The sequence below is a fragment of the Coccinella septempunctata genome, chromosome 6 (genome assembly GCF_907165205.1).
Source record: "Coccinella septempunctata chromosome 6, icCocSept1.1, whole genome shotgun sequence".
Classification (NCBI taxonomy): domain Eukaryota; kingdom Metazoa; phylum Arthropoda; class Insecta; order Coleoptera; family Coccinellidae; genus Coccinella; species Coccinella septempunctata.
Window position 1 is genome coordinate 30278188 of NC_058194.1, and position 17641 is coordinate 30295828.

General features: G+C 35.3%; 3 protein-coding genes across 8 annotated transcripts; 2 read left to right on the plus strand and 1 right to left on the minus strand.

Moving 5' to 3' along the window:
- Positions 1-3532: 3532 nt before the first annotated feature.
- Positions 3533-16515, minus strand: LOC123315011 (protein spaetzle 5-like). 6 transcript variants are annotated; one of them, XM_044900534.1, is made up of 5 exons: positions 16332-16515; positions 16117-16276; positions 5829-5874; positions 4137-4611; positions 3533-3982 (listed from the first exon to the last, which is right to left on the minus strand). In XM_044900534.1, the coding sequence occupies exons 2-5, from the start codon at positions 16243-16245 to the stop codon at positions 3805-3807; spliced, it is 828 nt and encodes a 275-aa protein (XP_044756469.1). In that variant the 5' UTR covers positions 16246-16276; positions 16332-16515; the 3' UTR covers positions 3533-3804. The 6 variants fall into 6 exon arrangements, with proteins under 6 accessions (XP_044756469.1, XP_044756470.1, XP_044756468.1 ...); XM_044900535.1 differs by having other exon boundaries at positions 16147-16515; XM_044900533.1 differs by having other exon boundaries at positions 16117-16515.
- Positions 8223-10793, plus strand: LOC123315014 (protein spaetzle 5-like). The gene is made up of 4 exons (XM_044900541.1): positions 8223-8582; positions 9059-9149; positions 9543-9849; positions 10528-10793. The coding sequence occupies exons 1-4, from the start codon at positions 8547-8549 to the stop codon at positions 10700-10702; spliced, it is 609 nt and encodes a 202-aa protein (XP_044756476.1). The 5' UTR covers positions 8223-8546; the 3' UTR covers positions 10703-10793.
- On the plus strand, positions 12648-17396 carry LOC123315013 (protein spaetzle-like). The gene is made up of 4 exons (XM_044900540.1): positions 12648-13007; positions 15493-15658; positions 16550-16919; positions 17136-17396. Exons 1-4 carry the CDS (start codon positions 12954-12956, stop codon positions 17308-17310), a joined length of 765 nt encoding a protein of 254 aa, XP_044756475.1. The 5' UTR covers positions 12648-12953; the 3' UTR covers positions 17311-17396.
- Positions 17397-17641: the final 245 nt, after the last annotated feature.

Consider the following 17641-nt stretch of genomic DNA (forward strand, 5'->3'; position numbering starts at 1 on the left):
ATTTGCATGGAAAATACAAGAGATCAGTATAATATCATAATATGCACTAGCTTGAGGAGAGTTAATGTTCGTTATCTTCTTTGGCTAAAGTTTGAATACGTAACATCAGTTGTAGATTTAAAAAATATTGACCCGAAGATGAAATGCATATGATGCAGGGGTTGGGAATGGGTATCTCCCGAAGGAATTAACAGATAATTACAAGAATGTTGAATTCTTCAATAAAAATCATCTTGCATCAATATAAGTAAAAGGAATTAAAGGAAGTTTCAAGTCAAGATGAACTTCACCTTTGAACAAAAATTTCACATGAATAAACAACTAACAGGACAATTGGCGCGTATTTGTGGCTGTTCATCTTAATACATTGATATAATAATAATAATTAGGTATTTATTGGTAACTTAAGACATTTACAATATATAGGATAAGTCAAATGAAAAATAGAAAAATCAATTTTCGGGAACTTATTCTTCTATGACATTCATCGAAAATCCTGTAGTAAACTTTCCGCATTAATTCACTCAAACATAAAATTCTCAAATGCCACCACCTTTTTGGGTCTCCCAATAGAAGGAAATTCTTTGTCATCCTCTTCATTCACAATCTTTCTGATTGTGGAAATATTCAGCTGAAATATAAGTCGCTTAGATTCAGATGAAACATTATATAAATTCTCTTACATTGAATATGTTCGCTACCGTCTGACGTATTGTGGATTTTTGAATATCAGGGTATAACTATTTGAATGAGTGGACCTGAATTCTAAATAGCACTTCCTGAAACCCTGTCTCTTTTTTCAATAACTTTCGGCATTTTCGTAATAAAAATTGATATTAGTTGTAGTTGTGGCAACGACTCCTAAAATAAATGTGAATAGAGTATAGTAATCAGTAAGTCAGTAACGGACAAAATATAAAGTGTAAAACCTAGATTTATCGAACTCGAAATAATTCTTTGACAGTATGGGTCTAGTATTTTGAAATTAAAATTTCCCCATACGTAGATTTTTTTCCCTTTAGCAACAAGAATGAGATACATATTTCCTGTTTCATAAACTGCTGCAGGTAAAGATGCTTGTGAAATTCTGGAAAATTGGAGTGAATGCATGTTATGAAATAAGTACCTACCTATTTTACACCAAATTTATGGCTCGAACACCTGATCGTACTGGCCGATACCAAATGGAATAAAAAAAATCGAGGTGGCTTTCCAAGAAAGAGTTGAGCTCGAAGACGGAAAATCCAAATTTGATACAACCTTTTACGTTGGGGTCTTGATCATTCAAGCAAGCCTATTCTTGTTCTTACCGAAACCAGTTACGTTTATGCATATCATTGACGTCTGTTGGGACATTCGAAGATATTTCTTAATACATATCGAACTTATTGATTATGATAAATGATGAAAGATTTCTAGGTATAGAGTGGCTTCTACTAACATGATAGATTATTTTTTGAATGCTGTATAGCACATAATTGTTATTGAAATGAAATTGATTTCGATAGAATGATCGAAGTCTGATTATTTTTTCATATGCAGTTCGGAATCAACCTCAATTAATGAGAACTAACCTATTTAATTCTGTTTGTTGTACGTTTATTTATAGTACAAACGTTGTACTGTCAATTACGGTCATCTAATTTTAAGTGGGTGCTTCAGGAGCGCTTAGTTTCATCTTACGCCTTATTGATTTAAGATTGAAACAGCCATTATGAAACAGAACTACCTACAATTCCAGTCAATGTGAAGTTTTCTATTTCTCCCAAATAGAGAAGCTTCGGAAATTTATACCACTCTAAAATATTTGGTCATCAGTGTAGTTAGAAAGATTATGAGCTAACAATGAGAGCACAAGTTGAAGCAAATTTAGGATTTCGTTCTTTGACAAGGAATCAGAAGGAAAGGAAATGTTATATAGAAAAATAGTGAAAAGAATTGCTAAAGGCTCAATGGGTCCATAGTTTTCCATTTCAAATTCAATTTGGAATAGCCTGTTTCTGTCGATATCATTTTTTTTTCAATGAGAATCCGATAACGACTGCATGCATGATACGAGACCATCTGTAACGTCAATATTTTGGTGGATTCGATCATCAAATTGGCGGAATTCAAAATTCTGTATCATGATACCACAATAATTGATATATTTTCGGTTTCAGGAATGCAATAATTGCTTCGACTGAATTCTCCATCATTCATAATGTACAATTTGGTATTTTCACGAACGAATAACCTAAATAAACAATTCGATATCCACTACACCCACAATTCATTAATCCGAATAAATGAAATAAACTATTGCAATATTTAGAAATAAAATGAAGGCGTAGAACAGCCACATAATGATTTCCATGAATTCTGACTTCAACCCCGCAATTTTTTTTGATCCCGACCCTTTCAATGACGACGTGGATCCTTTACCGAAATACAAGTTGCTCTTTTTAACGAATATTCAATTCAATATATAGATACTTGGTATTCCAAATCACTACAAGGGTGATTTTTTATATTCTTTTAGTTTTATCCTATGGAGAGATCTTTACATTCACAACAATTATATGAGAATCTATATAGGTTGTTCTATGACGACTGAGGACATTTCCTGATATACAGGATGTTTAATTAAAAACTGGAAGTAGAGGGAGGAAAATAAATTCCTGTTGTAATAATTTTTTAGTGCTTATTGAAAAAATGGAAGGAGCTCAATCTAATTTCTGTCTTTTGTCTGATTTGAAGCCTGAAAATACCCCTATGAGTAAATATAATACAGTCCCTGGCCAGTTTATTAGACGCACTGAGGATTTTTTTTATATTTACTGGTATTGCCCGAGGAAAAAGCAGAATATTTGAATTTCATTTCCACAGAATGTCAGTTTTACCTACGACTCTCATTAAATTGTTCTATTTGGCATTTATTTTTGATGTTGTAGTATTAGTACTTAAGTATGAATCAGTACTATATCTTCCAATGGACGTCTTGCATTCTGCAAGTTCGGACGTTATTTCGATAATCCACATATGAAATCATTATCCTCGAATGCAGCAAACCGAACAATTCTGCATTGATAGTATGAAGCTCTCATATCTACACAGGGTGGCTCAGCAAAATATTAGAATTTCATGTTTAATCATCAATAAATCAATATTTTTTTATTGAATATGATATATTATATGTGAAAACCATCTACAGATGAAGTATATGTAACATATACATTCAATTTAATAATTCAATATTGAGATTTTGCATCGAATCAATGCGTCTAATAATATGGCCAGGGACTGTAAGGTTGATTCTTGAAATGGTCATCAAAATTTGGTGGATGACAGGGAAAACTTAGATAAACTCCAGGAATCTGATGATATCAGATTTTAACCTCTTTGTGAGCTTGGAAAATACCAATATAAGGTAGTGATGTAATAATGGGAGGTAAAAAATATAAAGTCCTTTAAGAGGAAAGACCTCGATTAAAAATAAACAACAATAGTATTTATGTATTATATTTATGAAATCATAAGTACAAAATGGTGGAAGAACTGATGTAAATAATAAGAAGATGATGTAGTTCTGAATGATCGCTTAAATAAATATTATTACAAAATGCATGTACACAATAAAGTCTCTATTTTGGCTTCAATTGACTTGAAATATATAAATACTTCGAAATAAAAACATTTTGTTTGGATCCTATCTTTGAGCATTAAACAATAAGGTTTGATATTCAAGGATCCTTTGTGAAATCACGCACATTCACAATATTGCCTATGCCCCTCTTTGGTCAGATGTAAAGTACAGATTCTTCCTCATTTGAACAGATACGATTTCACATAGCACATGCATGCTACCGGAAATTCGAAAATGTCAGATTCCAAGAGTCCCTCATGCGACAGGGTCAACAGTCTTCGAAAAGAGTACTTCTGGCCACAGGTGGGTACCATGAATTTATTCTTCGACGTCAAATAGTTACATCTGTCTCCAGTACTGAAAAGAAATTCATATCGTCAAAAAGGGATCGTGGGTAAATACTAGCAAATTTCAGGGCTCCAATGAAAGGGCCACTCCTCTCACCTCTATAGAAAAGGACACGCAATTGACGGTATAGACAAATTAAATTCTAGAAAATAAAAATACTCACTTCTTGCACCATTCAACAGCGATGCCCTGTACCTTCTCCACGTCCTGGTTGACCACGTATTTCCACTGGTTCCTCTTATTCTTGGCTATTCTCGGAAAAATAATCCTCATCTTCGTCTCGCACACCGAATGTAGGATCACCCTTGAGGCTCCATTAGCCTCCCCTGTTCCAGGGTAGGGCGTAGAACTGTCCATCTTGCTGGTCAATTGAACATCGTCGATACCGAAAATATATTTGTATTCGTCTCCCGCCTTTGACAGTTGCTGGTCCACCTCGTTGTACGGGTAAAAATTTGCATCTTCGCAGAACGTTTCACCCTCACATTTCTCCGGATCTATCTTCGGTATAAATTTCGACTGCTTCTCGTCCTTACGAGGCTGCATAGGTACTTGGACATTCTGCATAGGTACTTGGACGTTCTGCATAACATGCAGGTTCCTTCCTTCCGTGTCGAATTTGAAGAGAATTCCGTTATCTGAAATGGGGGGATGAATGAGAATACGATTGCAGAGGTTCAGCGAGTTCGCTCGCAGGGCCCCTAAGGGCCTAAGCTCAAGAAAGAGTGAGCAATTGATAACGAAATACAGCAGGGAAATTAGTTCTGATGAAGAGCTTACTCTATAGATATTGATTTATATCGTCTACATCTATACTCCATTCACTTTTATTTTAGCAGTCGGTTGGCCATGGAAATTTGACACATTTCACTCTGTATAGTACGAAAATGTGGGGTTATGACGCTTGTCAAAATATTTTTGGGTTTTAAATCAACTGTATGTTGCCGGTTCTAGGTAAAAGTTTCTAAAATCTCTTCGGAAAATATGTGACGAACATAATTGAAGTTTATACAAACTGATTGGAGGCATACCAAGTTATTTGCATGGAAAATACAAGAGATCAGTATAATATCATAATATGCACTAGCTTGAGGAGAGTTAATATTCGTTATCTTCTTTGGCTGAGGTTTGAATACGTTACATCAGTTGTAGATTTCAAAAATATTAACCCGAAGATGAAATGCATATATTGCATTGGTTGGGAATGGGTATCTCCCGAAGGAATTAACAGATAATTACAAGAATGTTTAATTCTTCAACAAAAATCATCTTGCATCAATATAAGTAAAAGGAATTAAAGGAAGTTTCAAGTCAAGATGAACTTCACCTTTGAACAAAAATTTCACATGAATAAACAATTAGCAGGACAACTGGCGCGTATTGGTGGCTGTTCATCTTAATGCATTGATATAATAATAATAATTAGGTATTTATCTATTGGTACCTTAAGACATTTACAATGTATAAGACAAGTAAAAAGTCATCCTCTTCATTCACAATCTTTCTGATTGTGGAAATATTCAGCTGAAATATAAGTCGTTTAGATTCAGATGAAACATTTTATGAATTCTCTTACATTGAATATGTTCGCTACCGTCTGACGTATTGTGGATTTTAGAATATCATGGTATAACTATTTGAATGAGCGGACCTGAGTTCTGAATAGCACTTCCTGAAACCCTGTCTCTTTTTTCAATCGTAAAATTAATTGATATAAGTTGTGGCAACGGCATTATGACATTATAAATGAAAATGGCCATGAAAATTATTTCATGGCCAACCGACTGCTAAAATAAATGTGAATGCAGTATACAAACAGGTAAAAGTACAAAAAACAGCGGATATTAGTACTCACATTGGGGGTAAAGAACAGCTATTCCATATTCACTTCTTCCAAGAATCTGAAAAAAAAAAACGTTCCATTAAAAATTATAGATAAAACAACGATAATCAAAGCAGAGATTAGGTGGTGTCTGTCCAGAAGTCAAGTGAAATAAAAACGTTTTCGATATTGTGGAGATCTGCGAAAGAAGCAATGTTCCAGCAATGAAAATAAAGACTTTAGGGACAGGCCAACCGTGTGGAATTAATTGAAAACACGAATTCCCGTGAATCTACATCCCATTTCCATTATAAACACACATTTGATGTTGAAATATCACAACTGTGACTGTCAAATATCGAATCCAAATATTTGGGGTAAATACGAACGTTGGCTAACTGAAACAAATCCCCAATGAAAATACACCAATTCAAACCTCTAATGTATCAGATTTTCAGGGTTTTTCGAAAAAAATTTAAATGGGTGCTGTTTTAGCGGTCCTACTTACAGGTATAGAAGTAAAAATTGTTAGAAAAACTAAAATATCCATATTCTTTCACTTCACAGTTAAAATCACGTCCGAATACTAATATCACAGAACTTCAACTGAAAATGTACCTAAGGTCTGTGAATATTTATCTAGAAATGACTGAATTTATACCTGTTCTGAGAACTCAAGCCTTAATTATTGTACCCTCTCATTATTATCCACCCCTTACTTGACTCGCACAATTGAAGTCATGAAATTGAGGACCCAGCTAATCTATTTTCTTGGAAGTAGGTACTCCAGCATAGATTTGAAAGTTCAACAAAATTTTCAATACCTTTAGTCAGCAATTTCATAAAAGACACACAGTATTCCTGATATAACCTAAATATTAGAAAAACGAGGATTGCTTGTATGAACATAAGTTATATAAAGTGTGCTCTGTTTTCATTACCAGTATCGTATATAGGGTTGATTTAACACCTATAATTACCAGAAATAAGGAAATCTCATCGGAGGAGGATAAGAATTCATTTTTTCAATGATTGCGAAAGAATCAAGTATCCGCAACAAATGAAACAAACGGAAATTGTTGCAACGTTTATGGTCTCACCGCAAGTTTATCAGTATGATCACATGGGAGAAATTCTTTCATATGCAGAATGGAGAATAAAAAAACAAATATTCGAGGTTATAAAGAACGCAACTATTGATGAATTGGATCCTATAATATCGATATTTTTCTCAAGGAGGTTTCGAAATTTTCTTTTCAATGGAAGGGTTGGGTCACAGAAGAAATTATTTGCTTTTCTGATTCCAGTATCGTCTTTTCAGGCCATTTTCCATTTAATTGTTCAATGATGAAATAGTATCTGCTAAAATCCCTTAGCATATCCCACTTTCACCTCTCAGGAAACAATACACATTGTTTATTTTCAGAAATCGATTGTTTCCTCAAATTGCTACATATATTTTATCCCTTTTCATTATTTTGCATAGGTTTCTGGTATTTCATTCCACCTGTGAATATGTCTGCCCTCATCAATTAAAAATAAAAACAAAACCAATAAACTATTTCTCTAAACTCTTGCGAATTCATTAACGTGTTCTCTACCCATACGTAAAATATTCTAACAATTTTACCTCCCCTACCTTTTGTGCTTTGACATTTATGAGTGTGGCAATAAAATGTGACAATGGTTCGAAATTGACGTACCACAAATTACTCTACTCGAAAAGTTAATACCTGCTATTGAGAAACGCTTAGGCCCTGTTATAGAGGGTGGGCAAACTTCGTTGTCTACTGAGTGAATCACGAGAACCATAGGAGGTAGAAGAAAACGGATGACACATGCTCTAGCCCTTTTTTCATGACTTATCCCAATCTGAAAACAGAATCGGCCTATCATTTCTAGATTTTGAATTATGAAGGAAAATTGAGAAATTGCCATTTGCAATAATGCTGAATTACTTGCGTCTTTCAATTAGTACTCGAAAATCAGTATGACATTCTAAAGGCACTTTTTCATGAGTAATTCGGACCATTTTATTAAATTTTTCGATCAGAGACATTTTTTTATGGTTTTTCAACAGCCTGTATCTTTTGAAAAAAGCCCATTCGGAAAAAATGGTAAGGGAAAAAATATTTTTTTTTGACCTCAAGAATCTACTGTTAAAATATTTGTACGGGTTAAAGACTCAATTTGTATATTGGACATTTTATGGGCAAAAAGAAGTTATTTGAAGAAATAAATGATGAGTGGATAAATTTTTTGCATTCAGTGAGCCATAAATTGACATTAGCTTATCAGCGAAGGCATTGGGAGCCCATTTGTGGATGCTGCAATTCTTGTATCTCAGATTCCAGCTAGAAATTTACCAGATAGCAATAATTGAAGGAGCTTGTTCCTCATATTGACCCAGGGGTCAGAGAAACCAAAACAGAATGATAACATCCAAAATAAACCGAAGTACCTCTGCATGCGGCGGTAATGGTCTATTCTAAACGGTTGAAATATAACATCCTAGATAACAGTGTCATTTATTTCGAGAGCTTTAATTTGTTGAAGCCTCTATCCCACCTGGTGACCGGGGAATCCCCACAAGTGATATATTTGTGACATTAAAGTAGCTTAGTCGATGACAAGTTGAAGAATACGTGGAACTATATTTTTTCAGGCGGCAGACGATCAGTAAGATATCAACAATAGGACGAGTGCTAACTCTATCAAAGAATCACTGGAATAACTTCACAGTGTACCAACATGATAACACGAGTCGTATTTTCGACATGTGTATTAGTGAGTAGAAATCATTTTTGATAGGATTTCAATGCATTTTTATTTCTAACTCGTTGAGGACGTGAAAAATCGAACAAGTTTTCAAGTGAAATTATAAATTATAGTGAATTCTTTATTAACTTCTCTCAAAAAGACTCTATTGAAGGAATTGAAGTAATTTTACAGTTTATTAATATGTTCTTCGTAAAGCAAACAGATACAAAAATATTTTATATCGACAAAAATTAACAAAATTTAAAGATAGCGATTAGAAGTAAAGCAGTTTTCTACAGCTAGTACCTACAATAATGAATGAATCTATTCAATAATCAGATATTTTGGAAAACTGTTGCTTTCTAATATTTTCGAATTGATTCTCCTGAAATTTTGAAAAAAAAATATGGGTAAATTTTAAGATATCACAAAAATATTTGCAATTATCTCTGTTCGGATTTTAGAGATGTTAAATTAACTCAATTGAAATTGTGTGAAAACAGATATGTCTTCTGGAAGGTGAGCCTGGAGCTGCTAGTCCAGCTGTTGCTGATTTAACAGGTCTAGATCCTTCTTTGGAATTCGACAGTGTTGGTGAGTGTAAAAAGCATAGGTACATTTTCTGAAAACCAGAGAAACCTATGCGAAACCGAATGTGATAGCTTAATTTATTAACTTTTATTGAGTTGAGGTGATAATATTTCTTGGTCAGTGCTGAAAGTATGTGTGTTTTTATCGATTAATTTTAATAATGAAATATTCGGTATCTCTTCACTGAATCAAACTAATTATTGATTCAAATAAACGCTCAATCTGTCCTCATTAGTATCATTACGAAGTTTGTTGTAAAAGAAGCTTATCCAACAGTCTGAATTTTTTTTCAATCAAACAGAATCGAAACGAAACTGAGAAGTTCATAGCCCAATATCACCCTGAACAGGGTTGGCTGAATGGATCTGAATGTATGTAAGATTACGTAATCTTCAGCTTCCAGATTCCGGAGGGGTAACAAAGAAGAAGACTCATTAATTGTGGAAACTGCAGAAGATTACCCAGCTGACGCGATAAGGGAGATTCTATCAGAATCCCCCCAACTTGGAATATTCTTCAAAAGGACCAAGGTCCCAGGCTTTGGCAACAGACACAACTCCTTCGATCAGTCTGAGGATAGAAGCATGTGCGAAACTAGCTTCATGACCCAGTGGCCGCAAAAACTCAGGAACAGGAAGGGCAAAGAAAAATTCATCGTGAATCAGGAAAGCTCCTACCAGCCAGTTTACGTCGAAACATGCAAGTAAGTTTGTACCTACGTATGTACAAATAAATGGTAACTGATAGCAACTGCCTTTTAGTTGACTTTGATTCAATAGTCGCTTTATTACAACACTCATTAGAGGCAAATCCTGGCACCGAAGTATCAAAAGATTACTTCCTACTATCAAAGTTTTCGTTATAAAAATGAGTTCGCGGATTTATCAGCACAGCTCAGAAAATATGTTCCTATTAGGATGGGGTTTCTAGAAATTTATTCAATTTCCAACGTCGATATTTTGATGTTCGTTTTACTCGATTTAGTTTCCAAAATATTCTTGGTTTATCGGTTGTCTATGCACATAAGTTTATAAGTATTGTATTCGAAAATTCAGCGTAGGTAGGTCCCTGAGTTATCTCGAAATATTCGAACCACATCCTTACTTGGAATCATGCAATTATTACCAGATTTTAATGTAGGTATCTGTATAGTTCCAGGATTGCATCATATTTGCAGTTAAAATTTTAGTAGTATATGCAGCCTCTTTCGTTTTTATATGTTTGATTGGGCATAGCTTGGCCCATAGCAGAATCAGTGTAAGCCAGCCTTCAAATTCAGAGTTATGATCCTCTTTGGTGTCTAGGTGAGCTCTTGGGCAGCTCATACAAAATTAAGACTACTGACATTACACTTCGAGTTCAATTAATCGTGTTTTTTCAGGAAAGACGTCACATGCACCCTTAAAGAGTTCTTTCCACCAAACTTCACGTCCGAATGCAAACAGAAGTACTCAGTTGCCCGACTTGTGGCCATGAACAGTCCAACTGATAGGAACTTGGTGGTGGATGAGTTTGATATTGCGTGTGGATGTGTCTGCACAATTAAAAGAACATAAACCGAAGAACAATTATGTATATCTGAAATAGTTCAAAATTATGTATATAGAAATATTACCAATCATTATCCAATAAAGATATATACGAGGATATATTGAAAAATTCTTAGCCTATTATAGAACCAAACAAAATTTCAATGTCAAAATATTTTATAACCTACTCAACATATTCTTCTCTTAATTGGATACATTTATTACAGCGAAACTGCAACGTCCCTAGACCTTTAAAAAAAATGTTTCTTCTTGCTCTGCAAACCAGACCTCCACAATTTTTATTACCTCCTCCTTGGAAGAAAATTTACGACCTTTTATACTTTTTTCAGTTGAAGATAGAGATGATAGTCGGATGGAGCCAAATCTGGTGAATAAGGGGGGTGTTCTAGTAATTCAAACCTTAAACCACGAATTTTTTGCATGACAACATGAGATTTGTGTGCAGGGGCGTTGTCCTGCAAAAACAAAACACCTTTGTATAGCTTTCCGCGTCTTTTCTCTTTGATTTTTTCCCGTATAGTGGACGGTAATGTCGAATAGTACCTATAATCTCCGGTTATTGTTCTACCCTTATCCAAAAAATCAATCATGATTACTCCATGGCAATCCAAAAAAACTGAAGCAAGAACTTTTCCAGCAGATTTTTGGACACGAACCTTCTTAGGTCTTGGAGAACCAGAGTGTCGCCATTCCATCGATTGTTCCTTCGTTTCTGGATCGTATAAATGTACCCAAGTCTCAACCATAGTAACAATTCGGTTTAAGAAGTCTACATCGTTTTCAAATCGAGCACAGATCGAACGCGATGCATCTACCCTTGCACGCTTTTGGTCAACATTCAAACATTTGGGGATCCATTTTGCAACAATTTTTCTCATGTCCAAATTGACGTAAACTATATGATCCACGCGTTCGTATGAAATTTTCAGTGCTTCAGATATCCATTTTATCCCAATTCGACAGTCTCATAAAATTATGTCATGAACTGCATCGATAGTTTCTGGGACTGACACAGAAACTGTACTTCCCGATCGGTCATCATCTTCAAAGAAAAATTTACCTCTTTTGAAGCTTGCAGTACAATTTTTCACGGTCGCATACGAAGGACATTGATCACCAAGGGTATTAAGCATCTTCGTAAATCTGCTTACCTCTTAACCCTTTAAATGATGACTTCACACTGACACATGACTGACACTTCTAATGAGTTATTGTTCGTTTCTATGGTAACGCCATATTTTTTATGGATGGAACTGGTCCAGGCTAACAAGATATTGATACATCCTCCTAATCTCAATTTTTTTGAAGAAAAGCCAAGTGAACAGGTTTTTTTCTATTCTCGATTTCAATGGTTCTTTGATTTTTTTACTAAAACAAACTTCGCAGATTGGACGTAAATTTGAGGAGTATCGTAAATCAAGGGAGTTAAGAGTTTATTGAAGGTCTGCATGTCAAAGCTTTCAGGTGGTAGAGAGTTCCAAAGTATGGATGCTCTAGGTATAAAAGTGCGGTCATATGCCGTACTGGACATCCGAAGCTTGACTCTATACGGTGGGATGCAGCTGTCAGAGATATCTTCTGACGGATTCTCAAGCCGTAGCATAATAGAGCACCAAGTACATTTGCCTTGTGAGTATCCTATTCGAAATACTGAAAAAGTGAACCAAAACCATGCAGTGTAGGAGCTATTAAAAATATCATTTCTTCTAAACGAAAAAAGGCTGCTAAGAAAGATTACTCCCATCAAAATCTCTTGGAGACACTCGTTTTTCCTCTGAGGATCCAATTTCCGTGAAATATTTTGGCACGTGCGGTAGGGCCACGTGATCTACAGATCACGTGGCCCTACATGCGAATAGTTCCTGCCGGCAAGAGGGCCATACCATACCTGAATCCTGACTTGGTATGTACGTCGCGGCACACTCTAGATACTCGGCATCGTTGGTATCCATTTCCGGTAAATGAAAACCTGCAAATTGATCCTATCGCCAGCGACAATGATAGTCTGCACTACATCATCGCGAGCGGAGGACCAGAGACCAGCTTCCTCTCTGCAAGCAGCAAGCAAGCAGTCGACCTTGTTAGGGCAATTTGAACGGACTGTGTTTGTGTTTCTGTTTACTTGCCGCTCCAAAAGTTACGCTCAGTTCGTTCATTTCGGTCAAAACATGTGCATCGTGTGTGAGGCGCGTACGAAAGTTGACGTTTGGAATGGACTTTGTTGAGCGAAGGTGTCACAGTCAAGAGGATAGGTCGCATGCGACTAAAAATGAAAAGTTGGGCGACCTTCGTGGCCGGTTTCGCATTTTTAGTAAGTCCCGACAGGAAGTGGGAAATTTTCCACAGAACACAATGCAACTATCCTTCAAATCATACTTCCTACTTTCCCAATTTCCTTCATTTCTTCAACTATGAAACCAATGGATTATTTGAAACCTTTTTGTAAGTTAAAAGGCCATAAAATCATTTCTTCCTTCTTCGCATCCCTTAACCTAACCACTGAAGTACCTACATTTCAATATTTCTTGTGTCTGCTTATTTTTTTTTTTCATATTTCATGTCATGTTATCCAGCACGTCATATGATGCAATTTAAACCCTGAAATGGGGTTTGGGGTGCTCTCACTTGCACACAACATGTTCCCACTATCACACCCTCTGTGAAGCATGAAATAACTCTTAAAAATGGTTAATGATCCATGACTATTTGAATGTATTCTAATTTCACCCTGAGAATTGTTACATTCATCATGAAACTGCAGCTAAAATGGATATTTCGGATGAATTAGAATAACCTCACCGTAATCACAGTAATTATCGTTTTAATCATATTCAAAACGTAATCTGTGCATAAAATATCATCGAAATTCTATATGCATGATGTAACATCGAAAATGTCTCTGTGGAAAGTTGTACTAATTTGCATTTTGGAATTTGAACGATACATTGAACTTTCTCTTGAAATAATTTGTATCAGTTTCATTAGCGACAATATTGGTAGAAGTCATTAACATATTGTTGATAATTTTGATTCGATTTGTGAATTGGGAACGCAACATTTGGTTAAAACCGTGAGAGGCTTGATTAGTTCGTTATAATCAACCTAGAAATGATTGTGACATTCCTGAAATAATCACATTTTGTTATCGTATCGGTGGTTATTCTGAAAGATTTATTAATTGAAACCGATGAACAGAATTCATCTGACGGTTTCGGAGTAAAATTTTTCTATAACCTACTAAAAAAATAATGATCCAGTTGAATCGGAAGTCAGTATATAGAAGCAGAGATTTGTTCGAAATTTTGTTTGCTTCTCGGAAAAAATTCGCCAAGTGACACTGAAAGTTTGGAGGAACATTCAATTACATCTGCATTTTTGGAAATATTGTGAAAATATATGCTTCGTGGAGCTGAGCAGCGATGAGCGATCATAGGACCTGGATGGGTGACCGCTATGGATACGAATTTGAGCGAGCGTGAAAGAGCTTCTGAGTCACATTAGTGCTTTCCCCATACGTGTTTTCTCGAAAGCTTAGTAACGTTTTGAATCATTGAAAATATGAAGAATGTCTACATCCATCTGTGGTTTTCATTTGGCTGCACCAACTTCCTGGAAAATTTACCATTTTTCTCGTTTTCCTGTGCAAGGTCCAAACGAAACATAATTATCGTTATAAATAACCTTTTTTTGAAGAATAGTTTTGGCTAGTTGCGAAAAATATTGAGGGGTTCTTCCTTGTCAAAAAATTGTGTGCGTCTTTCATAAAATTTTTGTTTTTGAGCATTTTCTGATCTTAAAGACGGCACCTGAAAGCTGACAGAAATGTCCTTCATCAGCGGACCGAATGAAACAATGTTGTTGGATTAGGATAATTTGAAAGTACCTCATCCTTTGTTTTATGAAAACTTTCAAGTGTTGAAATCATCTTCAGAAATACAATTCTGATCGATGAAAGAATATCTCTTAATTATCGGATTTCAATATCTATTGTTGATTTCCGAATGGTAAGTGAATGGTGATTTAACAACATTGCAGCTCAAGGTTCAGATTATTAAGTTATCTGTGTTCCAGAAATAAATCTATATGGATGAATATAAGAGGGGGGAAAGTGGATAGAGAACTTTCAAAAAAATATGGATGTTAAGGGATTTTGAGAAATTATATTTTGTGTTGAAATTTCATACCTACATATACGTCAAGATCTAAATTGCCTACTTGGACAAGAATTTTTACAGAAATAGGTAACACAAAATTTAGACGAAAATGATATTCTTTAAGTATAGAATTGAACGCCACCTCACCACTTTTGCCTGAATTACCCTATTTGCGAATTACTATTTGTCTTGTTATTTTATTATCTCTTCCATCAGTTTAATGAGGATAGGGGTAATTTTATAGACTCCAAAATCGAATCAAACAACTTCTAAACGAAAATGATAGTGTTGGCTTATTTGGAAATGGAATTTTCTATCCAAGGGAAACAATATATTTCGAATGATGAGAAATGAGTTACCCTCTCATCAGGCTTATAAACAAATCAATAAATTGGTGAATTGACTCCTATAAAAGGTTATCCTTCATTGTCCATCTAAGAGACGAATATGTTAACTTCCAATGTCACTGATTATCTCCACCAGTTCAGTGACTTCTGTGCATTTTTATGAGGTAAAAACCAAAACAATGTCTAAGGTCATCTAAGTAGGGAGTAATATTGCTTATTCACTCTCTACAAACCTTGAAAAATGAAATGGGTCCCCTACGAAACCTACGATATCAGAATTTCAAATATTTTGCAGGTGTTCAATTCGAGGATATCAGCATGCCACCCCTACCAGACGCATAACCCTCACGATGACAAAAAGAGATCTTCGGTGAGAGAAAGGGAACCCTTCGTTGAAACCACCATCAACTGGACCAACGAGAACCATAAGGTTCACGTGACTACACTGGATATCAATAGAGGTGAGATACATTATGAATCTCTTTGAATCTTTCCTTGCTCGATTTTGTTATGAGGGATACTTTATTGGAGTGGAAAAGAAATAAATTTTGAATATAGCTCAATATTAACCGAGGAGGACATTTATTCACAGAAAAAGGCATTAAAATCATTCTACCACAACGGCATAAATCTCATTTCGTCAATAATGCGTTTATTTAGATTCTATATGATAAAAGGTTGAAGTGTTGCATCCACTATAATTATTTGAAACAGTTTATTTTTCAGCTGACATACTCAGACTATTAATTAATCTTTAAAGTCATGCACTTGTATAAATTCGCAGCATTTTATCGGTTCTTCTTAATCAAATCAAACTACCAAAATCGTCTGATGATAAATAATATAATAATTCAAAATGAAAGATGAAACCTATTTGACTATCTTCTATTTCGTACAATAACAAACGTCTTTCACTCACATACACAGAACAATCCTGGATTTCATTTACATCAACGAAAAACTCCTTTATAGAAACTGTTATGACTCCAAATTGAATCGAAAAGACCTTTAGATTAAAACGTTCTACCTTAATAGCTGGGGTAATCATCTAATTTTCATTTTTCGGTTTTTCCAACGACCTGAAACGTACATAAAGAACTCTTCATAAGAGCATAAGTATATAAATTTAGCGACCTTGTTTCAAATCCATAAAAAGTAAATTATTCATGGATGATGACAGGTATAATTATTGAACTCAATATACTCTGCTGGGAATGCTACACGCAATTATTTAAACATTTCAAACCGTAATTCAACAGATCATCATGTCCAGCTCGCTGAACTCTCACACACGTGTGGTAGAACTACTAGTTTATAGTAAATTCAGATACCCTAACCTCAATTTATTTAAGGTTATGTCGAGCCTATCATCCCCGACTATTTTCCCTCTCCGAAACAGCATAAGACTCAAAAGAAGGAGGAAAAACCGAAGAAAAAGTGCATACGAAACTTCTGCGAAGACGTCGAGAATTATCCAGAGACCCTCATCAAGAATGTCTTGAGTAGGGCCAGGAATTTGGAAGCTTATTTCAAAGAGGCTGAAGTGACGTTCGACATCAGCAACAGGGGTGGTTTCGATGAAGACGAAGATGACAGCGATTCCATGTGTCCAACTAAATCCATCACGATGTATCCCAAGACTGCCATCAACACGAAGAAGGAAGAGAAATTCCTGATAAATGTGGAGGGTCATAGACAGGGTATCGTTTTCCAAACTTGCATGTAAGCCTTTCCTTAATTGATCATCTCTATAGAGAGACAATACGACCATGCGACCAACCATCAGAAGTCTAGAATGAGCTACCATTGGGTACATGATCTCTTTGTCTCTCTGGGCTGTGATGTTAAAAAGTTGTTCTTAGCTTATGCCATCATGTTTTGTGGTTTTCATGCCACATCAACTGTCGAAGTTTATGAAATGATTTACGTTTTTTTCAGTGAGAACTCCAACTGTAGATTCCACGAGGGTTTCCCAACAGACTATGAGTCTTCCTGTAAGCAAAAGTATGTGAGGAGGAGCCTAGCTATCTTAGGCGATGACAACCAAACAACAGCCTGGGACACCTTCGAAGTGCCTTCTTGTTGTGTCTGTGTGATAAAACGTAAAAACTGAACGACAAAGACTGTTTCTGAACCTACTAGAATAATTTTGTACATACAATCTTTTTTGAGAAATATATTTAAGTTAATTGAATACAATATTGATTTTCGTTACGAGGGATGAGGTTTATAATTATGTATCTGTTGTTTCCTGATTGGCTATGGTATAATGTAGGTACTATAGAATGTGAAAAAGTAACAGGAACTTGTCAATGAAACACAAAATATGTGATTTCCTTTCAAATTTATTGCAGCTCTTTCAAAATAGGTTACTTCTGGAGGAATACTTGTTCTATTGACTGATAACGGTTGGTAATTTCAGTTTTGGGAAGAGAAAGGGTCAA